Source organism: Lycium barbarum, chromosome 5, assembly GCF_019175385.1.
Source record: "Lycium barbarum isolate Lr01 chromosome 5, ASM1917538v2, whole genome shotgun sequence".
NCBI classification, from domain to species: Eukaryota; Viridiplantae; Streptophyta; class Magnoliopsida; order Solanales; family Solanaceae; genus Lycium; species Lycium barbarum.
This window is the reverse complement of record NC_083341.1, coordinates 138,683,092-138,710,014: the sequence shown is the minus strand read 5'-3', so window position 1 is coordinate 138,710,014 and position 26,923 is coordinate 138,683,092. Positions and strand designations below refer to the sequence as shown.

General features: G+C 33.3%; 2 protein-coding genes across 3 annotated transcripts; one reads left to right on the top strand and one right to left on the bottom strand.

The window, feature by feature from the left end:
• Window positions 1-360: 360 nt before the first annotated feature.
• On the top strand, window positions 361-23,934 carry LOC132642815 (uncharacterized). 2 transcript variants are annotated; one of them, XM_060359844.1, is made up of 3 exons: window positions 361-523; window positions 22,237-22,323; window positions 23,219-23,934. In XM_060359844.1, exons 1-3 carry the CDS (start codon window positions 430-432, stop codon window positions 23,350-23,352), a joined length of 315 nt encoding a protein of 104 aa, XP_060215827.1. In that variant the 5' UTR covers window positions 361-429; the 3' UTR covers window positions 23,353-23,934. The 2 variants fall into 2 exon arrangements, with proteins under 2 accessions (XP_060215827.1, XP_060215826.1); XM_060359843.1 differs by lacking the exon at window positions 361-523 and adding an exon at window positions 20,897-21,084 and having other exon boundaries at window positions 23,219-23,932.
• Window positions 6,317-10,585, bottom strand: LOC132641849 (uncharacterized). The gene is made up of 2 exons (XM_060358939.1): window positions 10,497-10,585; window positions 6,317-9,911 (listed from the first exon to the last, which is right to left on the bottom strand). The coding sequence occupies exon 2, from the start codon at window positions 9,891-9,893 to the stop codon at window positions 8,604-8,606; it is 1,290 nt and encodes a 429-aa protein (XP_060214922.1). The 5' UTR covers window positions 9,894-9,911; window positions 10,497-10,585; the 3' UTR covers window positions 6,317-8,603.
• Window positions 23,935-26,923: the final 2,989 nt, after the last annotated feature.

Below are 26,923 nucleotides of genomic sequence, written 5' to 3'. Positions count from 1 at the left end.
TCCTACAACGTTAGCCCAAAAAAACTCAACACTCTAAAATTAGCACATTTTTTTTTTTGAAAAAATAAACACTTTTAACTCTCCAAAAACTTGACCAAACAAGGCTACAAATGACTTAACCTTACTATATTATATTAATTTCTTGAAAAAACGCTAATTGAGTAACGATTCGTTCATGCTCATCAACTTGAGAAGACTTAAAAGTTGACCGTGTGTTATGCATGTTATTCCAAGAAGACTTCACAAGTCAAGAACCATAAAATGGTTTAAACAAAGTGAGAATTTTTCAATCAGGTCCACACGTTCCTGAATTACTTATCTTGAGGAAAATTTTATATAAGCTTATTGATTAAACACAAAATATTGTAGAGAATACACTTTTCTCCAATTTTTGATAATATTCCTTTCTTTCCCATAGCTTTTGAAGCCATGAATCACAAAACATTCTCTATATTATTCATAGTCTTTTTTGTCTTAACTTGTTCTATGTTCTCAACAACGGCCTCTCGAAGATTATTATCAGGTTTTGTTATCCCTTCACTTTAATGTAATTGTTTTTTTTTTTTTTGGGTCCTAAATTTTCAGTTGAAGGAAGTAAATAAATTCATTATTTTGAAATATACCATGTGGAGAATTCAAATTAGTACGATGAATTTGGATTAGAAAACAGTTTTTCTTTTTCAATTCGTCTTTGTTTGTTTTACAGTAACGAATGTTTGGACATGGATTTATATTTAAATCCATAACTCGTTTTAATTACTGTTCACAGTAAACAGTAAATAATAAACTTCATTTTTTTTTCCAAGCAAGGAAAAGAGCTTTGAAGATTTAAATCATATATAATTATGATGTTTATCAGCTTTAGTTTGTAAACTTGATGTGTACTATTTTTAAATATTTAATTAAATTTTCATGAAAATATGTTCCAAAGGAAAAACTTTAAAGTCAATTAGTTTTGTCTTTTAACCTTGAAGGTTTGCCCATAAAGCAAGCGAGAGCCAAAAATTCAAGACCATCCATCCGGGTCATTCGGTGAAATTTCTTATAGTAATCAAGTATTGAAAAAAAAAAATATATATATATATATATATTCTTTGTGTTATCCCATTTTCTGCGGCACTTGAAGTTCCTGAACGAGGAATAAAGAATGAAAATTAATATAAAAAGGATGTAAATTCCTTAAATAATAAAGCCATTAAATGGGCTTGACCCATCATACTAGCCCAATTTAGCCTGTTAGTTGGGTGTAACTGGACTAGAATACCCTTTTTTTGGGTCCATTAGAAATTGAGACTCTTTCAGTCCAGCCCCAATCGGCATGTTGCCCAAGGGCACAGAGAAATGAAAAAAATGTACTTTTGTCCTTCAAACGGGGTGGTCTTTAATTTTTGTCCTTCAAATGGGGTGGTCTTTAAGTTTTGCTCATCAGAATCAAATTTATGCCTAGCGGAGAATAAATTCTTTAAGGAGCGGCGGATAACTTGTGGGATATTGTGATGCAAAAATATAAACTTATGCCCCGCGAAAAAATTATTTGTCTTGAGGGCCAAAAATTAAAGACCAGCAAAAAATAGAGCCGAAGTGTCCGTGACTAATGGGCAAATCGCTACTTTTGAACCGCTAGTCCAATTTTAGCTAGCATTTTAAAATTAGCTAGACTTCAATAGCTCTTTTTAATATGGAAACATTATTTGAGTGATCATACCCCTACATTAAAACACAAAAATCTTTAAAACTTCGGATATATCCCGCGATAACTTGAAGCACAAAACTCCGAGAACATGTTAAACTAACATGTTTCAATTAACTCCAGGATTTTTTCTAGTTATTGAGTATTCTAAACGATTACAACTAAATACTTCTTGATTGTATATTTCATATTTTGATGGTATTTTCACAACGTGAAGGTAACCATACATAATAGAAAATTTTTGAAATCAACAAGAATTAACATTGCAGACATTCTACTTTTTTGTGAAATAAATAAATTTTGCCTCAGAAATAGAAATGTCCATCCCACAAATTTACATTTCTCATAGGCTGAGCAAAAGTCATACTCTCTCTGTCTCGATTTATGTGACACTTTTCGTTTTTTGAGATTCAAACTTCTTAAGTTTGACCGTACATTTGGACATAGAATCTTTTAGTTTTTCAAGATAAAATTTACATAATTGAAAACTACGTAAAAAGTATTATAAGATACAATAATTAATAATTCATAATATTTAGAAGGAATTTAAGAAAATTATTATTAAAGAATAATTCATTTAATTTTCAAAATCCAAGCGCCATCACATAAATTAGGACGGAGGGAGTAACAAATTTACCTTTTTCAAGGTTACGTTGCACCAATCCTAATAGTTTAATATGTTGATCAGTTTATTTAACTTCCAGAAGATACAAAAATCATAACCTAACTTACATCTCTACTATTGTCTGCGTTGTTCCGATTCTCAAAAAAATATTGTTGCACTCATGTCAGATCCTCAAAAATATACTACTTTTGGAGAATCCGACACGCACCCCTCGATATTTTTAGAGAATCCAAGCAACATATATGGTTTGTTATTGATGCCAAAATCTCAAGGCAACTTAAGCCAAAATTGATGACGTCCAAATCCACTCCTCAAAGAGAAAGTATACCCGGTTGTATGCAATATAATTTACCCAACTATAAGTCGGGGTCGAATCCCACAGGGAACAATATACTCGGCGATCAAGCAAGTAAAGAATATTCACTTTCTACACTAAGCCAAACACTTTTTCAATATTTGATTTTTAATTTATAAACTAACAAAGATAAAACTAACTAGAAAGCGGGTAAAATGATCAATGGCCACAAGCATGGATACAAGGGACTCTCAAGTAACGATCCAATATATTTTATGATTTTACAACTAAGAGCGAGTCTATGTTAAAAGATAATGATGTCTAATTGAAGAAGATACAAAGATAATGATCGATCAATTTGTTTAATTTCAAGAAGATACAAAAATCTTAACCTAACTCACATATCTACTATTATGTATGTTGTTTGGACCCTCAAAAAACGTGGTTGCACCCATGTCTTCTTAAAAAATGTACTACTTTTGAAGAATCCGACACACACCGCTTGACATTTTTAAAGAATATGAGCAACATATAATGTTTGTTATTGATGCCAATTAAATCTCAAGGCAACATAAGCCAAAATCCTATAAACCACCAACACCACGACCATATTAAAGCAACCAAATCCAATCTTAAATTAATATTGTACCTGAGGCTAGGGTAAGTACTTGAGCAACTAACACATAAGAGAACGATTGAAAGGATCGGTAAAAAAGCGATTATCAAAGGTTTTAGGTTACCCATCCAGTATATTATAGTCACAACAGTTGTCGGGAGAACAAGTTACACAGATAAATCACCAATAGTTTTTGCAAAATTGTAAGATGAAAGTCAATCGATACATGCCAGAGGAACGTTCCCTTATTAGCATTCGCCTCTCTTGTGGAATGCAAACACCTGTTAATTATAGAAATTGCCTTCTTAGAAAAGGGTTGATGTAAAAGTAATGAGTAGAAGAAGGAAATAAGCAATCATTCATAGTCTAAAACAGTGTTTCTATAAAGAAGCTAGCAGGCTATGGAACAGCATTGGCCATCCTTTGGGAATTCAGCATCATGATGAACTTATTATCTCGGTTCTCAATAGATGGTGGACAACTAAACATAACAACAAAATACAAGAGGTGATTTTGAACACTGCCCCTATATTTATTTGCTATGAAATCTGGAAACAAAGATGCTCATGTAAATATCTGGAAACAAAGATGCTCATGTTAATATGTAAATCAAAGAGTCTTCCACTACACAAGGATGGAGTACCTTTAAGTATCCAGGCTGTTAAATTTGTTCCGTCCAGATTATATGTTCAACTCAACTACGTACACACTAAAGTGGTCTGATCTCTGTTTGTTGCTGACGGTGCCGAAAATGAGGGATAACTCGGTAAATTCCATTTTTTTTCTGTACGGGTGCTGTTGTAATTAGATTTTATAGGGGCGGAGCCGGGTAAATAGTTTGCTTGTTATGGGTATTCTATGTTGTTTCACCAAAAATCAAAGACTCGAACACCCCTCCCCCACCCACCCCCCTCCCCCCACACACACAAAAACCAAATGAAACTCTATAACTTTTAATAGTGATGCTTTAAAACACTTTTATTTTTCCTTTTCTCATTAATGGGTTTCCACCAAAAAGTAAATGCTTGTTCTTAATTTGAATTGAATTTAACTTCTATATATTGATAATATAAAGTATATTCATAAATTTATCTAAATTTATGATGGTCTATATCATTTAGACTATAGTTAATAGATACTTTTAATTCATAATTCTAATTAAATAGACTACGATTTCATCTCAGAAATTTTTTCAATTATAGATTTTTACGCCTATTGTCAATGTATATAACTTAAGCTCATTTGATTTACAGTTAGGGAACATAGAATGCAAATGCGAGCTCATCAATCTAAACCAGGTCCTTCATCATTTGAACAACTGCCACCTTCGCCTGGTAAAATTCCGTCTAATATCTCTGTATATATATTCAGATTTATTATATTGAATGTTTAGGAAAACCATAAAATGAAATTATATTATTATTAAGTTCACACGTTTTTTCAATTGGAAGTAATTAAGCTCATCATGCGATTAAATACATACTCCTAGATTAATAATCGGTATTTAAAATTTTTACACCTCAATAAAATGGACTCTTAAAAAAGCATAAAGTGGACAACAATTTGGATCAACAAAGTAAATTACTTTTATTTGTTTATTTTAGTTCTGACAAAGTAAGTAATTGTAAGGGAAAGAAAAAAGGAAATCCAAATGAGAAATAGTATTTCATTTTTAATTACTAATATATTAGCCTAAATGTTAAATGCTTCAAATGATTAATTTTTTTTCTCAATTATATTAATTAAAAGCATGCTTGTTCTGAAATATTTTGCCAACTGCATAGGTAGAATACACCTGTGAAAGGATCATTGCACTGTTGCAGCCAGATGTAAACGCGTAATAACTCCCTAAAATGAAATTTTAGTATAGTTTGTTGTGAAGCTGCAAGTACTTTTTCATCTGTAATTTGAAGTTTTGCATTTGAGTCATGCTGGTTGTGAAGTCGTTTTTGTTTGAGAACGTTTTACTTTTGATATAACAAGGCTATCAGACATCGAATGCAACCTAAAAAAAAAAAAAATAGCAGCAGAGCTACTATATACAACAAATTGAATAGAATCAAGAAGCCAGGGGTTTGCTAGGAATTTGTACTAAATTATGTAGGTTTTATTCTATTTGTTATTTTGTTTTCTTATGGAATTCCTGAATGCTATGATCACAGTAAACTTCCTTTAGTGTTTCCAAGCAAGGAAAAGAGTGTTTAAGATTTAAAATAAATAGTTAGACGTCTATCAACTTTATTTTGTTCTATTTTTACTTGATCAAATTTTCATGAAATCAGTTCAAAGCGATACAGCGCCAAACGGGAGTTCATTATCAGTTTTTGTTTTGTAATAGAACAATTACTCAATTAATCTTATTTCACCTATAAAGTCACTCAATCAATTCAAGTGACATTTTCGAACTATATTGCTGGCGTGTGATAACGTCCAAATACACTCCTCAAAGAGAAAGTGTACACGGTCGTATGCAATATATTTACCCAACTATGAGTCGGGGTCGATCCCACAGGGAACAATATGCTAGGCGATTAAGAAAGTAAGAAACTTTCACCAACTACGCTAAAGCCAAACGATGGATAATATTTAGGTTTTTGAGAAATATTATAACTAATGCGGAAATGTAAACTAACCTAGAAAGCGAGTAAAATGATCAATGGCCACAAGTTTGGATACAAAGGAAATTACACTCAAGTAACGATCCAATGTATTTCACGATTTTACAACTAAGAACGGGTTTGTGTCAATAGATAATGATATCTAAAATCTCATTGAAAGTCTTCCAACCAAATCAATGAATTTCACTCTAAGCTTTTCCAAGCCTTAGAGTGTGATATTAGGCACAATCAATCTAACCTCAAGTAACTATCCTCTTCCGAGCTCAAGTTATTAGATGAGTTTAATGACCCAAATTCTTGTTAATTAATCTTTCCCAACCTAGATTTCCTTTTCCAAGCTCAATCTAAGTAAATGGGTGAGTCCTAGGGTTAGCTAATCCCTTTGGAAACATTCAAGAACGAGATTAATTAAATCAACAAAGACCCACTTCAATAGCAATAAGAACCATTCAATACATAAGCACAACAAGAGTTTCAAACCAAACTTTAATCAAGAATACTTACATAAACGAGATTCAAGTTATGGAATAGAAAGCTACACACTTAGATATACAATACAAAGCAAGGAATTGAAGAAATGAATTAAAGGCTTAAGAAATACTCAACCAAATCTTCAAATCTTCAACCCCAAAGTGTGTTGTAAATACTAGTCTCCAAACTTGATGAAAAACTGCCAAAGATGAACTGAAAATTTGCCCTAGTTTTCTATTTATATGAACTGGAATGGAAGAAATCGGCGAATCCCAGGTTCTGGTCGAAAACGCTCATAATTCCTTCAGTGCGATCGCGCCACGAGACAGCGCGATCGCGTTCATGACGTCAGCGTCCCCTGTCCCTCAATCGCGATCGCGGTTTGAGTCGACGCGATCGCGTGTCATTTAAATAGCGCGTGGGCGCGGTCGCGTGAAGTCTCGGCGCGGTCGCGTGGAATTAATTTCGTGCTATGGCGCGATCGCGTGAGTACACGGCGCGATCGCGCAGAGTAATTTTCCGCGAAATTTTCCAGAACTTCCAGTTATCCCCAGTTTTGCAACTTTTTTGCTTGTTTTCCACACTTAGGCTCTAGGGACCTCATATAACCTGAAACATGACAAAAACCACGTAAAATAACACAGACTTGCTCAAAAACAAGTAAAACTTATAGTTAAAAAGCATCGATTATGGTGTAAATTCACGCCACATCAACACCCCCAACTTAAAGTATTTGCTTGTCCTCAAGCAAGCCATACAAAACCACGACTCAATCTAATACCTAGATATCATAAAATAACAATGTCTATATTGGTTTTGACTCTGAACTACCGGCATGCATTTTTTTCTTCCAAGGACCACCCCAATTTCTGTTTTAAAGCAACATAAACAACTCAAGAACACTACAACTAACCATGAAGCTTCAATAAATGACATCATATTATCGAACATATTATTGTGCACACAAACGCTACTTTAGGCGGTCACTCTATTTTGTTCAATTTTCATCCTTATGCCCTCACATAGACCAAAAAAATGTCCCAACACACATATATACGACAAGAATGGGACGAAGACGAAAGAGAAGAGAAAAACACTCACACTCACAAAGAAAATTCATATTTACACATGCAAATACCATAGGCTTGCCCTTATTTTCTATGTTCTCATCCTAGGATTGTTCGGTTGTGATCTCATTAGGACTTGTTTCGGCTTGTAATGTAGGTTTAGGGACGGGTCGGATACTTTTTGGATATTAGTGACTCACCCTCCTTGAACACTACAACATCTTGTCACCTTAGTTCGCCTCTTTTCTTTCCACCCCTTTATTTTCTTTCAGTTTTCAACCTCGATGTGGTTTTACTTCTAACCAACCTAGAATTCTTTTTGCGTTACAGTTTTCTGATTTTTTTTTTTTTTTTTTTTTTTTTTTTTTTTTTTTTTTTTGTATATACGCAACTACCACATCGAATCTTCACTAGCAAACTCCACCACCCCCAACTTATGTTTTGAACATGTACTTCACATTTACTTCACCTCCAACTTAGACATTTTGCCTCATCTAATTAATAGCATCAAGGAGGGAACGGGTGTGAAGATGGATTAATTTCACAAAGGGTAAGGTTTCATAATTAGCTAGCCAAGAAAAAGGTCAAAAAGGCTCAAAAAGGGAAACTAGGGGTATTTTCAGCTTTTGGAGAGGCTTATTTAGGCACAGTGACTTATTTACACAAAGAAAGCCTAAGATCATTTCACAACCAAACTCACTTTCGCATTTCAAACAAGACCAACCGGGCAAGTTCTAGATTATACATGCATAAACAGAATCAAACTAACACTTCACACACACATCGGCATAAGGACAATAATTTTCACACTTGTGACCTCCTAAGTAGTAATTCATCACACACAACACCCCAATAATCACAATGTCATATAAAGAATCAATCATGTCAGACAATAACTGTTCTAAGTATGCATTTTTCAAATTTTTTTTTTTTCGAGGGGTCCAACAATTTGCACAAACACAATACATGCCATTAGTTATCAAGTCGTACCAAATAAAACAAAATTATTCTATTCAACCTAAGTAACATCCTAAACATGCCAGTTTCAACAAAATAAACTCCCCTCGGGAAAAGAATTCTGGCAAAGAAAAACCGAGGAGGTTCCTACCCCTAACCAAAAAACTTGCAGTGTCCTCACTGCAGTACATCAACACACAAAAAAAACTTTTTTTTTTTTTTTTTTTTTTTTTTTTTTATACCTGCTAGCACTGCGTGCTATGATCATCTCTGCTCACTCTCTGAACTGGAGCTGCTGGGCTCTGGCAGGACAAAATCGTCCTCATTTTCCTCCTCGTCGTGCTGCGCTCCGCATACACTCCTCAGAATGCTCATCATTTTGTTCAGGAATTTGCTTTGCTTCTTCGCATGCTCCCTCGCCTTTTTCTGCCTCCTCTCAATTTTTCCTTGCTTTTCTTTGATATGCTTCATGTCCTCCACCACACCTGCTAATGTCGGACCAATAGGAACTGAGGGAGCTGTAGATGTGCCTTCGCCATGTGGGCCCGCAGGGAGACTAGCTACTAGCTGCTGGATCCGATTGTCCACCCCATGGACCTGGGTGGAGATATATTGGAAAGGCCTGGCGGCTTCTTGTAATGGTGGCAAGATTGGTATAGCCATGGAAGGGGCAGATGCCCCACCCATAGAATCTGATGCAGTAGCTGTGAACTGCTCAAATGATGATGCATCTATATTAATCTTCCTTTTCTTTTGTACATTACCAGGCCCTCTCTTTTTCAACGGATAAATCGGTCCACCAGGCCCTTTTTCTCTGTCGCCTGGTCTTGTGGGCACTCCATCAGTGGAGCACAAGTAAGTGATTAGTGATGGGAAGAATAAGCTCTTGGTCCGTTCAAGCACCACCTCCCGGATTTCCTGCATAATGAGCCTCCCCACGTCAACAGGCAATCCTTCCATCACAGCACAAATTACTTTAGCCCTCTCAAGCGGCACCTCTGAATCATGTTTTGAAGGCAGCACCCTGGATGTGACAATATCAAGCCAAGTTTTGGCTTCAGCGGTGAACTCTGCAGAGTCAATCCTTTTCTGCATTGTATTGAGCCACTTTGGTTGTTCCCCACCGTGAAGGTGGGTCACAAACCATTGTTGCCGCAGGTTTTCGTACATCTGTGCCATCTCGCTGTTGTCACCATCCTGCAGATTATAATAGGCATTGATTCTTGAGGCATTGCACAGAACATTTACACCTCTGACCTTGACAATTGCCCTATGTGTAATGTCTGCCTCTGCAGCATTTGCGTAGAATTCCCGTACCAGGGTATGATTTGCCCTGATTGGTTCATCTGCAAAGCGTATCCAGCCGCTTGTCACCAACCTTCCATAGAACTCGGGCATCTTTTCTTCCAAACTCTCTGTTACAAAGCCCCTCTCTTCAATGAAGCTCTTTCCCAGCAGTCTATCATAGAGCTTTGAACATTTTGCTGACTGGAAGGTGGTGGTGTCATAATATTCAATCAATGGTACTTGGGCAGCACTGGATGATGAAGCCATTTTTGTGAATTTAAGTACCTACAAAACAAACACAATGCATATGAGCACCTACAATGATGTATAATGAGGAGTTGGGTTAAGGACATTTGGGCACCCAAGCTTGTAACAGCTCTGTGCGAGCATTCTGTCTGAAAACTGCTACTTTTCCTTCAGCGCGATCGCGTGAAGAGCCGACGCGATCGCGCCATTTTGCATTATTCCTCAATCGCGATCGCGCGAGGAACAGCCGCGATCGCGGCAATTTTGTTCATTTACTCAGCGCGATCGCGCCAGTACAAGCCGCGATCGCGCTGAATCGTTACAGATTCAGCTAAGCATTTTCACAAACAGGTTATGGGCATCAATTTTGTACCTTCAGTTCAACGATTTCAAGCTTGTGTTTTGCCCAATTTTTTTTTTTTTATATCAGCAACCAACACTCAACTCACATCACTCAACAACAAACAACAATTTATATCACAAGAATTTCAACAATTTCATCACCTTTTCAAGCTTAAATAAATGGAGGAAAAAAAAAAAAAAAAAAAAATTTAACTCACAATTTCTAACATGGAAAGATGATAAAAACAACCCTAGGAACAAGATAATGGAGGAATCACCTACCTTGTGGTTGCAAGTTGATGAAATTTACCGGAATTTTGAAGTTGAGTTTGAGAGAAAAGTAAGATTTTGGAGGAAAAGTGGAGGAATTAGTGTTTTGAGCCGTTTTGCCTTCTTTTATCTGTTTAGTTACCTGGAATCGGGCTTCCTCGCGATCGCGTGACTTTATGGCGCGATCGCAATGGGTAACGTCCCTTTTTTTTTTTTTTTTTTTTTTTTTTTTTTTTTGTGCCGCGATCGCGTGATTTTGTGGCGCGATCGCCTAGAGTAAAATTCGGCAAACAACCAGCAGTTCAGAAAATAAGCAGAAACCAGCAACTACTGATTTGTGGCTATTCTGAAAACTCAACCTATTCAAAACAACTCCAAAAATTGTGAAATTTTGCAGATTAGTCACAAATCATAAACTAAACAATTTTAAAAAATCAAATTTCAAAAATGATAAAAAAAAAATTTAAAAACGATGGGTTGCCTCCCACCAAGCGCTTAAGTTAACGTCGCGGCACGACGGATACCAACTTTACCGCTTTTCTCGCCATTTGGAGCTTATGAATTGGGCACCTAACTTGGAATCAAGTTTGTGACCACGAGCGATGGGGGGTGGTAAGTAGATGAACAAGCCAAACGTTAATTTCTTCATTTTGCACTTCTTGGCTTTCAAATGAGGAATGTCATTTTGCCTTCTTACTCTTTCGAATTGCAAGATGTAAGGCACTTGTCTTTCTTCTTCACCATCCAACATGGATGTATGTGGCTTAATTCCCATATCAACATACAAATCCAATGTTGAAAAATGCTTGGAATGAGACTTCAACCTCCCAATTTGCAAATTTTTTTGGATTTTGACATTCTCATTTTCCCCCAAACTAGAGTCAACTTCCACCATTTTTCTCAAGATAACTGTTGACTCTAATTTCTTTTCTTCTTTGGCATCTATAATGAAAATGGATTCGTTTGGAGGATTTTCAATTCTTGATTCCTCCTTTTCATGATTGGCCTCCAACATGGGCATTCTCTCCTCATATTGAGCATTTGAGAATTCTTCTTGATTTTGTTCAAATGCCCACGGAAGGTTTTTGTATTCATTCATCAAGCCATTTTGGAGACTAGTTTCCAAGTACTCCTCCAAAGCTTTTTGCTTTTCATTTCCTCCTTCAAGTAGGCATTCCATCATGAGCTTGAACTCTCCATTTTGTCCATTCTCAACTTCTTCCACTTCCATTTCCCTATCATTGTCACAACAAAAAGTAGAATCGTCATAGTGGGGGTTCGGGGAAGGGAAGGACAAATAAGCACAATTAGCCCAATGGCCATTTTGACCACCACATCTATCACATATGCTCCACTCATGGGTTCGAGATTGTGCGCACAATCCTCCCCCGGGAGACTTTAAACAATTTTGCCAAGAGTGGGGTCCTCCACAATAGGGACAAGGGTCATCAAAGTATAAACAACTTCCATCCGACCCATTTTCATGGAATGATGCCATATTTTTTTTTTTTTTAATTTTTTTTTTATATAAAAATAAAATCAAGCAAAGAAAACAACTACACTAATATTTACGAATTTGGACCAAAGCAAGCAAGCTTAAATCCCAAACTAACTCAAATACGCCAAATTGTTCCCCGGCAACGGCGCCATTTTTGATAACGTCCAAATACACTCCTCAAAGAGAAAGTGTACACGGTCGTATGCAATATATTTACCCAACTATGAGTCGGGGTCGATCCCACAGGGAACAATATGCTAGGCGATTAAGAAAGTAAGGAACTTTCACCAACTACGCTAAAGCCAAACGATGGATAATATTTAGGTTTTTGAGAAATATTATAACTAATGCGGAAATGTAAACTAACCTAGAAAGCGAGTAAAATGATCAATGGCCACAAGTTTGGATACAAAGGAAATTACACTCAAGTAACGATCCAATGTATTTCACGATTTTACAACTAAGAACGGGTTTGTGTCAATAGATAATGATATCTAAAATCTCATTGAAAGTCTTCCAACCAAATCAATGAATTTCACTCTAAGCTTTTCCAAGCCTTAGAGTGTGATATTAGGCACAATCAATCTAACCTCAAGTAACTATCCTCTTCCGAGCTCAAGTTATTAGATGAGTTTAATGACCCAAATTCTTGTTAATTAATCTTTCCCAACCTAGATTTCCTTTTCCAAGCTCAATCTAAGTAAATGGGTGAGTCCTAGGGTTAGCTAATCCCTTTGGAAACATTCAAGAACGAGATTAATTAAATCAACAAAGACCCACTTCAATAGCAATAAGAACCATTCAATACATAAGCACAACAAGAGTTTCAAACCAAACTTTAATCAAGAATACTTACATAAACGAGATTCAAGTTATGGAATAGAAAGCTACACACTTAGATATACAATACAAAGCAAGGAATTGAAGAAATGAATTAAAGGCTTAAGAAATACTCAACCAAATCTTCAAATCTTCAACCCCAAAGTGTGTTGTAAATACTAGTCTCCAAACTTGATGAAAAACTGCCAAAGATGAACTGAAAATTTGCCCTAGTTTTCTATTTATATGAACTGGAATGGAAGAAATCGGCGAATCCCAGGTTCTGGTCGAAAACGCTCATAATTCCTTCAGTGCGATCGCGCCACGAGACAGCGCGATCGCGTTCATGACGTCAGCGTCCCCTGTCCCTCAATCGCTATCGCGGTTTGAGTCGACGCGATCGCGTGTCATTTAAATAGCGCGTGGGCGCGGTCGCGTGAAGTCTCGGCGCGGTCGCGTGGAATTAATTTCGTGCTATGGCGCGATCGCGTGAGTACACGGCGCGATCGCGCAGAGTAATTTTCCGCGAAATTTTCCAGAACTTCCAGTTATCCCCAGTTTTGCAACTTTTTTGCTTGTTTTCCACACTTAGGCTCTAGGGACCTCATATAACCTGAAACATGACAAAAACCACGTAAAATAACACAGACTTGCTCAAAAACAAGTAAAACTTATAGTTAAAAAGCATCGATTATGGTGTAAATTCACGCCACATCAGCGTGGAATTTTTTTAAGTCAAGCTTTTAAAAATAAAAAGCTATCTATTTTTACCATTAAATTAACCTGCTACAATGATCCGTTGCTAAAGTTAAATGGATCGAATATATAGTGCAATGACCCCTTTTATTTTACATATATATATATTGAAAATATTTCAAATTCCAAAGAACTCAGTAGAAAATATAAAGTGGTTGTTATCAAATTTTTAAACAATCCTACTCGGTACTTCCTCACTCCTAGATGTCCTCTTATCATGTAGTTATATTTCTAAGTTTCAGTTTATCTCCCAATTTTACGTTTTTTTTTTACTCTGTCCAGTAATGAATCTTGTTACACTGTTCATCTCTTTCTCTTTACTTTTGTTCTTAATATCCTTCTTCTTTAACCACACCCCGGTTACCATGGCCAACATCGTCCTTTATCATTTTTCGGACATTTAAACGACCTCTTAACACCTAGGAATTTACAGGTTAATCCATCGAGTTTATTAAGAAGTTAAGGGAATAACCATATACTAAGAGTAACAGATTCATAATAAGTAATTACTTAAACATAATATTAGTATAAACACGGAATAATTTATATAATAGGGAGAGTAGTACAGAAACATAGTTAAAAAACTTACATGACTTGAAGATAGAGAGAGGTTTCCCGAAAAACTACTTCACACTAAGAGAAAAAATACTGAAAGCTTAATACTATTTTACAAGGAAATTTGTTTTACAGAGGTTTTGGATTGAGAAAGGGATTGAGGCATTTGAAAGAGAAGGGGAATATGGAGTTTTTCTTGAGAGATGTTGTTGATGCTCTTGTTTGTGATGTCTTTGCTTCTCCACAAATGCTGCTATTTATAGGCGTCTGCCGGACTTCAACTCTGGATTTCAAAATATTGAAGAATCTTTTGAGTTCAGCCGGGTGCTCTTTGGGCCCCATAGTCACGTGAAACTTTTCAAAAGAAGCTTTATACGTTTGTCCGTTTGTTGAGCTGTCCGTTTACTGTGGCTGCTTTAGTCAAGCTACTTTTAATAAAGTCTCGGCGCACTTCTTTTTAGTAAAGTCTCTTTTGCTGCAAATGTCTTCTATCCGTTGCTTTTTCAAAGCATCTTTTTCTTTTGTCTTGGGCTATCATGATCTCTTTTGCAGCTAACTTTTATGTGTCTAAATTGTGTAGTGCAATAGAATCAAAACTCATTCCTGAATCATCTTCGTTTGGATCTTGTGAATCTTGAAATGCACTATTCTGAAAATTTACCATATCTCCTTCTGAACTATGGACTGGTGACATCCCTGGGCTTGGAGATAACTCTGGACTAGGATTCTTAATTATTTGCTTGTCTTGTTCTTGTTCTTGTTTTGTCTGAAAAAATCTTTCCAACGTCTCTTTAACTATACTTTCTATTTTTTCATTTTCTTTTTTCTTTTTAGCAAGTGTGCTTTTCTTTGTAGAAGTAGCTCCTTGCGTAAGTGTCTTCGGTAGTCTTTGTCTTGTCCGAAGAGATGAACATCCTCATCTTCATTTTTGGTCAAAGTGACAGCCATCAACGGGTTTGATGAGTCTTTATTGGCTATCGTTTGAACCGGACTAGCTGTATCCTTATCCGATACAGTGGATCTGACTACATTCATTGAGGAATGCACACCCGTCTCATCCATTTTTGTCTGAGATGGAAAACTCTGGGATTGTGCTAACTCGAACTTAACAGCTTGTAGTCTTTGTTCTAATATCTTTACTCGTTCCAAGAGTTTCATCTTTTCTTGGACTAATGTCTCTTTCTGCTGGTTTAGTCTCTTGACGACTTTAGTCATAGTAGAATAGTGATCACAAAAAATCACCTTGTCTGTGTCTTTTCGTATATTGTACTGAAGGATTTTGTCTGGGTTTTGTTTAAGAGCTGGAGAAATATAATAATAATTCGGACCAACATTCCTCTAGCATAATCAAATGCCTCAGTAAAATCATTAAATCCTTTAAAAAGAGGTTTTCGTATGAAGGGCAAAAATAATTAAAGTGAGAGAGAATCACAAAATATTCCAAAAAATAAGGTAGCTAAAAGTTTTTCATGGCCTAATGTTCATGTGCTCATTCTTGCAGGTTGGATGGAGTAGAAAGGAACTTTATCACGACATCAAAGTGGCTAATAAGCAAGTAGTTTGCACCAAGTTACCAACATCGAAAGACGAACAATATACAAACTCTGTACGTTTCCTTGCAAATTATATTGTATTCTTTTCATTCTCCTCTTTTATATAGAAAATGTACAATGTGTCTAAAATGGTACGAAAACTATTTATGGAATTTTACAGAAAATTAATTAGGATGACAAATAAAAGGATTTGCCTGGGTAACTAAAACAGAATGGGTGAAAATCATTTACACCGCCCAATTATGCTTTAAAAATCAAACTCCCTCCTCAACTTTGAACAATAGACATCCTCCCCTTTTATCCTAATTGATTTTTCCTATTTTATCCTTACATTAACAACTTTTGCCTTCTTTTTTAAAATCATGATATTTTTCATTTTTTAATTCATGTAACAAATTCTTGTAAAAAATTAATATTATCTTCTAAGCGAAGAAAAAAGCGAGAAATACTAATTGAGTATATAAGTTAATGATGCTCTATAATAAAATAAAAATAATCAAACTTAAATATTTAATTATACAAGTGAAAAATTACAGGTTATAATAACTTTATGAATATATTTCTATGCAGGTAATGCAAAAACAATTAAAAAATAGAGGTAAATCTTTAAAAATGATTTATTTATACTGTAAATGAATTTTATAATCTAAGAAATGTTCCATTAGTGACAATCACTTGTTTATTTATATAAACAATAGCTAATAAGAGAGAAGCGAAACTTAAATATACACATATGCATGTATATACATAGATACATACTGCATATAATATTGAAATAACAATCATAAAAAATAGCATTAGATTTTGTCACAAATTCGTAAAAGTATTATTTTACTTATAATGTTAAAGAACTTAAATACGAATCTATAAATATGTAGATTGAAAAGATAAATATTATATATAATATAAAATGTATTACATAAATAGAGGATTGAAAAAAACAAGGGTGAAATAGTCATTGCATTGCATAAAGGGGGGGGGGGGGGGGGGGGGGATGTCTATTATTCAAAGTTGAGGGAATTTGATTTTTAAAGCAAAATTGGGGGGTGAAAATCAAAACAGAATTGATGGGAGTGAATAAGGAAAGAAGCAAACGGAAAAGGAAAAAAATAAAAAAAATAAAGAGAGAGAGAGAAGAAGAAGACCAAAGAAAGTATACGAAATAGGAGTAAGAGAGAAGATACAAAAATAATTTCGTCATTGACGGGTTCTGCTATTTAGAAGTCAAAATTGTCTTCCCTTTAATTTTGTTTTCCTTTCAATTTTACTTCCTTTTCTTTTCTTTCAATAATGTATATATATGGAAAAAATATGACAACAAAAACTTAAATAACTTACCATTCTCTTGCCATCTAATATTTCTAAGCTAATTTATTTATCCTTGTTTAAAAGACAGAATATATTTTTATGTTAATTAAATAGTTATTAGTATTATATTCATGAAATATAAAAATCTATTTTGTAGTATTAATTTTTTATTTTATTTTTTAAATGATTTACAATGAGAAAATGTCTTAAGTTAAGGTGAAAAAATAGATTACACTAAAGAAAGGAAAGAAATAAATGGAAGGGAAAAAAAAAAGGCAAATATTAGAAATTAAGGAATTTGATCCATCAAAGACGGAACCCATATAATTATCTTTTATCATTTTTATTTCTTTTCCGTTTCGTTTGTCCTTTTTCCTTTTCTTATAAATTTTATTTGACAGAATGAAAATGATCTTAATATTATGAAACATAATTGTGCATAATTTATATTAAGAAACAAAAAAATAAAAATAAGCTAGGCTTTAGAGGAGAAAAATGAAAAACGGGTGACATCTTAGGTATGCATTTCTAATACTCCCTCTGTTTCAATTTATATGAACCTATTTTCGTTTTAGTCCGTGTCAAAATGAATGACCTCTTTCTTAATTTGGAAACAAATTCACTTTATAAAGTGATTTACAGTCACACAAATATTTAAGACTTATTTTGAAACACAAGTTTCAAAAGTCTTCGCTCTTTTTTAAATGTCGTGTACAGTCAAATGGGTTCATATAAATTGAAACGGAGGGAGTATTCTTTATTACTATCTTTTATATATATATATATATTTTTTTTTTTTTTTTTAAAAAAATCGCCTTTCGTATTAAAAAATATTTATATGATTTAAGGAGTTGTTTCATATTAACTTGGAAAGTTCAAATTTGTATTTTATTAATGGGATAGAAATTTATAGTGAGACGTTCTTTTTATAGATCTTTCAAGCGAGAAAAGTATTGCAAAGTTAATCTCAACATAAATGATGTGACATATTTATAAGCCAAGAAAATATTCTTCTTCCCATTCTATAGTGAATTCTCATATTCTTTTTTCTCAATGAACTCATACTATAGTTACCAATTTTAATTTATTACCATAATTCAAACGTCTTTTTATTTTTTTAAATAAAACTAATTAAATAATATATACGAAACCACTTTTCATATGTTAATTAGCTCATTTATAGAAGTTTGAAAAAATACAGCTACATGTACGTACTTGAAAAATGGAAATTGCACCCTGAAAAGTGAAAGTCAATTAAGATACTTATATTCGTGTTTCGATCAACTTAAAGAATTAATTTTGTCTCAATTAAATTTATAAAACTGTCATTTCTTAAGTACGACCGCGCTAAGCGTGAACAAATTCACTAATTAGTCATAATTTTAGGAGTAATTGAACGAGCTGGAAGCCTTTATTTAATTTGGAGCTAGATTACTTTAAGATTCATCGTATTCACGCACATTTTGACTCTCTCTCTCACACTATATTCTCTATGGGATCGACCTCAATCTAGACAGATTTATTATTGCACGAGATACTACTACTAAATTATCGAGCGGAGGGTTGGGCATGTGATGCATGGCCATAGCATGACCTATATATGACCATACTCCACTTCTCTATTTTGGTTCTGTTGGCCATCCTACCACTTCAACTATGTTATACATTGCAAACATTTCACCGCCTTCTTTGGGCACAATCAAGAAATTATTTTCTTTCTCATGTAGGACCTCGGGACCTAGCTAGCAGAGGTGATCCATGATTATTATAAGATGGACGAACTATTTCGAATATGTGGATCTAGAATATCAATTTAACGGGTTCAATTTTTAGGTTCTTTCCATTGAACTTGTTAAGCTTTTGAAATGATTTGTTCAAAAATCCTTTTTCTAGAAATTTATAGATATATATGATCCACGTAGAAAATGTTGGGATTGGCTATATGGTGCATCATCCACTGCTACTACTAGTAGTTCTTAATACACGTTTCGTTTAATTATATAAATACAATAACAAAAGGAGAATAGGAATATTTTCAATTAATTTTGAAAGAATAAGCCAAACAAAGAATGAATGAAAAATAATAATTAAATTTTAAAAAAGGGAAAAGGCTCAAATATGTCATCAAACTATCGAAAATTGCTCATTTATATCATTGGTCAATAGTTTGACTCATTTATGCTATCGAACTATAGGAAATGACTCATTTATGCCATCGAACTATAGGAAATGACTCATTTATGTCACTCATTAATAGTTTGACTCATTTATGCCATCACCCATTATCAAAATGACTCATCCATGCCATTTTTCATTAACGCCGGTTTTATAATACCAGATATGACAATTAGCCTCCAATTAGAGGTCTACACCGTTTAATTAAACCAACCCAATTTGAAATACCAAATTAATAAAAAATCCGACTCATACACGTTACCCACCCACAATCATAATCTAGTTAGAGTTCACGTGTCATACATGATATTGTAAAACTAGCTTTAATGAAATATGACATGGATGAGTCATTTTGGTAACAGGTGATGACATAAATAAGTCAAACTATTGATGAGTGGCATAAATGAGTTATTTCTTATAGTTTGATGGCATAAATGAGTCATTTCCTATAGTTTGATGATATAAATGAGCTACAATATTGATGAGTGACATAAATGAGTCATTTCTAATAGTTGGATGGCATATTTGAGCTTTTTCCGTAAAAAAAATACACCAAACATGTCTATCCTGTGGGTGGGCCCAATTATAGTCTCAGCTAAACTAGACATCAGTTATAAACTTGAGAAGACACTTAAGTTGACATAGTCAATGCTAGTCCTAGAAGACTCAAGTCAAGACCCATAATATTATCTAATTTTTCGTTTATGGTAAACGTGGGTATTATTTAATGTCAGAAAGACAGAAACTATGTATACTTTATAATGACGCGGTAATTAAGGTCAATCAAATATTATATTATATTATCTTATGTGGAATTAAGATTAATTAATCTAAACTTTGAACCAAACGATCCGTTACTAATATAGACTGTTGCTATTATATCCAGCGGGTCAATTACTCGTGGCTTGTCAACTAAAAACATGCTAAGCCTAGTATAATGAGCTCACTGATTAGCAATCAAAATCAATTAACTCTATAGCCGGTTTATATGTATTTACAGTATAATTATTTTTACATCAGTAATACAATTTAATATATTATATTGATAGTGAAAAAAAATCATCATGTATCAATATATAACTTAAATCCTACTGGAATTTAAGTTCAATCTACTAAAAGTATAAAATTAGTTACACAATGAGGTTAATTTAACTACTGCAGAGTAATTATGATGAAATTAAAGCTACAAATAGCATGTTTGCCAACCTCTTAAAAACTGTTTATTTAGAAAGTGTCTTTTTTATTAGAATTGCTTTTCGGAAAAATACTTTTAAAAAGTAGCAGTTTGTGTTTAGTTAATCAATTTGAAAAGCCTTTTACCAGTATTAGAGCAGCAATTTGTGTTTGGCTACTACTACTTTTTTTTTTCCAGCTTCTGAAAAACAGTTTCTGATACTATACTAAACACCTTTTTTTTTTTTTTCCTACAACCTTAGCCCAAAAAAACTCAACACTATAAAATTAGCACATTTTTTTGAAAAAATAAACACTTTTAACTCTCCAAAAACTTGACCAAACAAGGCTACAAATGACTTAACCTTACTATATTATATTGATTTCTTGAAAAAACGCTAATTGAGTAACGATTCGTTCATGCTCATCAACTTGAGAAGACTTAAAAGTTGACCGTGTATTATGCATGTTATTCCAAGAAGACTTCACAAGTCAAGAACCATAAAATGGTTTAAACAAAGTGAGAATTTTCCAATCAGGTCCACACGTTCCTGAATTACTTGAGGAAAATTTTATATAAGCTTATTGATTAAACACAAAATATTGTAGAGAATACACTTTTCTCCAATTTTTGATAATATTTCTTTCTTTCCCATAGCTTTTGAAGCCATGAATCACAAAACATTCTCTATATTATTCATAGTCTTTTTTGTCTTAACTTGTTCTATATCCTCAACAACGGCCTCTCGAAGATTATTATCAGGTTTTGTTATCCCTTCACTTTAATGTGATTGTTTTTTTTTTTTTTTTTTGGTCCTAAATTTTCAGTTGAAGGAAGTAAATAAATTCATTATTTTGAAATATACCATGTGGAGAATTCAAATTAGTACGATGAATTTGGATTAGAAAACAGTTTTTCTTTTTCAATTCGTCTTTGTTTGTTTTACAGTAACGAATGTTTGGACATGGATTTATATTTGTAAAAAAAAGTAGTTTTGTGTTTTGAGGTTCGTATTTCCTTCCAAAAACAAAACATAAAATATGTTTTCAAATCAGAAAATAAAAGGACTGCTTAAAACAAAGACTTGTTTGGGCCACGTAACTACTACTCATTTTTCTAGTTCCAGTACACATTTGACTAATGGTCTGTTTGGCCAAAACTTTTACGAAAACATAATTGTTTATTTTCTTTTTTAAAAACATGCACATCCTAGAGAGTTGAGGTATCTTGACAAACTTTAAGGGAAAAAAAGTGTTTTGAGTAGTAGTCGAAGTAATTTTTTAGAAGCTAACAAAATAACTTTTCAGAAGCATATTTTTGGAACATTAGCCAGATATAAATTGCTTCTCTAATTGAAAAGGGTTTTATAAATTAATTAGTCAATACAAATTTTTACTATGTGAAAGTACTTTTTTCAGAAGTACTTATGATAAAATTCACTTTTAAATACAACAACAAAAACATATCCAATTAATCCCACAATGGGTATAAACGTATAATACAGGCAGTTGGCTATTGAAAGTAAAGTGGACACCAATTTGGACAAATTAAGAAAGTTTAGTTTTGTTTTGTTTATCTATTTGACTATATCCTCCAAAGTAGAATATTAAAAAGGGGAAGAACATTCAAAGAGTAGTATTGCTATCTTCGTTTTCCACCTCTAGTTATCCAAATATGAAATAGTGTAATGTAATTTTTAATAGTGATGCCTCTTTAGATTTTTTTTCCCCCTTTCTCATTGATGATTTTCTACCAAAAAATGCTTGTTCTTTTTCCTTTTTTTTTTAATTGAAATTAAATTATATGTACTAATTATAAAATATATTTATACCATCGAATTTACGTATATTCGAAATAAGTCATTTTTATGATAGTATAAAATATTTTTAACCGTTAATTCCATTTGAATAACAGGTAGTGCTGGAGGCAATAAAATGGAAATGCGAGGCCATCGCTCTAAATCAGCTCCTTCAGCAACTGAACAATCACCCCCCGGCCGCGGTAAAATTTTGTCTAATATATTTGTATTGGTGTTCTCCCTTTGAAACCTTTCCCACCATTTAATGTAAAAACTAGATATTTACATCTATTTTCTCACGGTAAATTTTAAATCGATGGATTATGTGTGTAGAATTTGGTTCATTACTATTGTATGATTAGGAAAACTAAAAAAATTGAAAACATATATAATAGTAAAACTATTTTATTATTGAGTCCACACGTTTTTTCTTTCACAATGGGAAGAAAATAAGCTCATGCAACTAATGCACTAGAGTAATCACTATCTAAAATTTTGTGGTCAAACTTTAAATAAGTGGATTCTTGAAACCATAAAGTGGATGAAAATTTGGATCACGAAAGTTACTTTTATTTGCTTATTTTAGTTCTGACAAAGTGATTAATTGTAAGGGAAAGAAAAAAGATTATCCAAATAAGAAATAGTAAATGATTTTTTATTAGTATATTAACCTAGATGTTAAATGCTTCAAATGATTAACTTTTTTCTCATTTATCATATATAATAAAAAAAAACATGCCTGTTCTTTCTATATTTGAAAATTGCTTAAAAGTAGTAAGATAAGTATAACAAGGATTTGTAATTTAAGGTTAACTGAGAATATATATATATTTTTTAAACTTGTGGTCAGAATTCTAAAACATGGCATGAGATTTTTGTGGATATAAAACCTGATGGAAAGACGTAATTCTTTTTATGACAGACTAATTAGTAAGAAAATAGTGCCACATAAAGGATGTGCTCAGTATGAATGAAAAACATTTTTTATAGGAAATATTTTTCTACGTACAAAACACAACAAGTCAATGGAACAACGAGTACATGTAGTCGAGATTGGTCTCGGGAAGTAATAATTTGTTTATTTTTTTGAACTTGCAGGAAGCCTAAACTATAAAGCATTACAGCAACCACCGGTATGCAAGGAGAAAGTGTACGGCGACTGTACCGGTGCTCGAAAACCATCCCCGAGACGTTGCAATTTTGGTACTAAATGTAAAAACACCCCACCCTAATTTAAATCCATAACTCGTTTTAATTACTGTTCACAGTAAACGGTAAACAATAAACTTCATTTTTTTTTCCAAGCAAGGAAAAGAGTTTTGAAGATTTAAATCATATATAATTATGATGTTTATCAGCTTTAGTTTGTAAACTTGATGTGTACTATTTTTAAATATTTAATTAAATTTTCATGAAAATATGTTCCAAAGGAAAAACTTTAAAGTCAATTAGTTTTGTCTTTTAACCTTGAAGGTTTGCCCATAAAGCAAGCGAGAGCCAAAAATTCAAGACCATCCATCCGGGTCATTCGGTGAAATTTCTTATAGTAATCAAGTATTGAAAAAAAAAAAAAATATATATATATATATATATTCTTTGTGTTATCCCATTTTCTGCGGCACTTGAAGTTCCTGAACGAGGAATAAAGAATGAAAATTAATATAAAAAGGATGTAAATTCCTTAAATAATAAAGCCATTAAATGGGCTTGACCCATCATACTAGCCCAATTTAGCCTGTTAGTTGGGTGTAACTGGACTAGAATACCCTTTTTTTGGGTCCATTAGAAATTGAGACTCTTTCAGTCCAGCCCCAATCGGCATGTTGCCCAAGGGCACAGAGAAATGAAAAAAATGTACTTTTGTCCTTCAAACGGGCCGGTGTTTTAAGTTTTGCTCATCAAAATCAAATTTATGCCTACCGGAGAATAAATTCTTTAAGGGGCGGCAGATAACTTGTGGAATATTGTGATGCAAAAATATAAAATTATGCGCCGCGAAAAATTTATTTGTTTTGAGGGCCAAAAATTAAAGACCAGCAAAAAATAGAGCCAAAATGTCCGTGACTAATGGGCAAATAGCTACTTTTGAACCGCTAGTCCAATTTTAGCTAGCATTTTAAAATTAGCTAGACTTCAATAGCTCTTTTTAATACGGAAACATTATTTGAGTGATCATACCCCTAGATTAAAACACAAAAATCTTTAAAACTTCAGATATATCCCGCGATAACTTTTAGCACAAAACTCCGGGAACATGTTAAACTAACATGTTTCAATTAACTCCAGGATTTTTTCTAGTTATTGAATATTCTAAACGATTACAACTAAATACTTCTTGATTGTATATTTCATATTTTGATGGTATTTTCACAACGTGAAGGTAACAATACATAATAGAAATTTTTTGAAATCAACAAGAATTAACATTGCAGACAGTCTACTTTTTTGTGAAATAAATAAATTTTGCCTCAGAAATAGAAATGTCCATCCCACAAATTTACATTTCTCATAGGCGGAAGCAAAAGTCATACTCTCTCTGTCTCGATTTATGTGACACTTTTTGTTTTTTGAGATTCAAACTTCTTAAGTTTGACCGTACATTTGGACATAGAATCTTTTAGCTTTTCAAGATAAAATTTACATAATTGAAAACTACGTAAAAAGTATTATAAGATACAATAATTAATAATTCATAATATTTAGAAGGAATTTAAGAAAATTATTATTAAAGAATAATTCATTTAATTTTCAAAATCCAAACGCCATCACATAAGTTAGAACAGAGGGAGTAACAAATTTACCTTTTTCAAGGTTACGTTGCATCAATCCTAATAGTTTAATATGTTGATCAGTTTATTTAACTTCAAGAAGATACAAAAATCTTAACCGAACTCACATCTCTACTATTATCTGCGTTGTTCCGACTCTCAAAAAAATATTGTTGCACTCATGTCAGATCCACAAAAATATACTACTTTTGGAGAATCCGACACGCACCCCTCGATATTTTTAGAGAATCCAAGCAACATATATGGTTTGTTATTGATGCCAAAATCTCAAGGCAACTTAAGCCAAAATTGATAACGTTCAAATCCACTCCTCAAAGAGAAAGTATACCCGGTTGTATGCAATATAATTTACCCAACTGTAAGTCGGGGTCGAATCCCACAGGGAACAATATACTCGGCGATCAAGCAAGTAAGGAATATTCACTTTCTACACTAAGCGAAACATTTTTTCAATATTTGATTTTTGATTTATAAACTAACAAAGATAAAACTAACTAGAAAGCGGGTAAAATAATCAATGGCCACAAGCATGGATACAAGGGACTCTCAAGAATGATCCAATATATTTTATGATTTTACAACTAAGAGCGAGTCTATGTTAAAAGATAATGATGTCTAATTGAAGAAGATACAAAGATAATGATCGATCAATTTGTTTAATTTCAAGAAGATACAAAAATCTTAACCTAACTCACATATCTACTATTATGTATGTTGTTTGGACCCTCAAAAAACGTGGTTGCACCCATGTATCCTTAAAAAATACACTACTTTTAAAGGATCCGACACACACCGCTCGACATTTTTAAAGAATATGAGCAACATATAATGTTTGTTATTGATCCAATTAAATCTCAAGGCAACATAAGCGAAAATCCTATAAACCACCAACACCACGACCATATTAAAGCAACCAAATCCAATCTTAAATTAATATTGTACCTGAAGCTAGGGTAAGTACTTGAGCAACTAACACATTTAAGAGAACGATTGAAAGGATCGGTAAAAAAGCGATTATCAAAGGTTTTAGGTTACCCATCCAGAATATTATAGTCACAACAGTTGCCGCGAGAACAAGTTACACAGATAAATCACCAATAGTTTTTGCAAAATTGTAAAATGAAAGTCAATCGATACATGCCAGAGGAACGTTCCCTTATTAGCATTCGCCTCTCTTGTGGAATGCAAACACCTGTTAATTATAGAAATTGCCTTCTTAGAAAAGGGTTGATGTAAAAGTAATGAGTAGAAGAAGGAAATAAGAATGATAAGCAATCATTCATAATCTAAAACAATGTTTCTATAAAGAAGCTAGCAGGCTATGGAACAGCATTGGCCATCCTTTGGGAATTCAGCATCATGATGAACTTATTATCTCGGTTCTCAATAGATGGTGGACAACTAAACAAAACAACAAAATACAAGAGGTGATTTTGAACACTGCCCCTATATTTATTTGCTATGAAATCTGGAAACAAAGATGCTTATGTTAATATGTAAATCAAAGAGTCTTCCACTACACAAGGATGGAGTACCTTTAAGTATCCAGGCTGTTAAATTTGGTCCGTCCAGATTATATGCTCAACTCAACTACGTACACAATAAAGTGGTCTGATCCCTAGATTAATGAAACTCTATAACTTTTAATAGTGATGCTTTAAAACACTTTTATTTTTCCTTTTCTCATTAATGGGTTACCACCAAAAAGTAAATGCTTGTTCTTTATTTGAATTGAATTTAACTTCTATATATTGATAATATAAAGTATATTCATAAATTTAGATAAATTTATGATGGTCTATATCATTTAGACTATAGTTAATAGATACTTTTAAATCATAATTCTAATTAAATAGACTACGATTTCATCTCAGAAATTTTTTCAATTATAGAGTTTTTACGCCTATTCTCAATGTATATATAACTTAAGCTCATTTGATTTACAGTTAGGGAACATAGAATGCAAATGCGAGCTCATCAATCTAAACCAGGTCCTTCATCATTTGAACAACTG

What these genes read in the sequence shown, in the direction of transcription:
- LOC132642815 (XM_060359844.1), top strand. Translation starts at nt 430, where the DNA reads ATGAATCACAAAACATTCTCTATATTATTCATAGTCTTTTTTGTCTTA. An exon ending in CTCTCGAAGATTATTATCAG is followed by an intron (nt 524 to 22,236) that starts GTTTTGTTATCC and finishes TTTGAATAACAG; the next exon opens with GTAGTGCTGGAGGCAATAAA. An exon ending in ACAATCACCCCCCGGCCGCG is followed by an intron (nt 22,324 to 23,218) that starts GTAAAATTTTGT and finishes TTGAACTTGCAG; the next exon opens with GAAGCCTAAACTATAAAGCA.
- LOC132641849 (XM_060358939.1), bottom strand. Translation starts at nt 9,893, where the DNA reads ATGGCTTCATCATCCAGTGCTGCCCAAGTACCATTGATTGAATATTAT.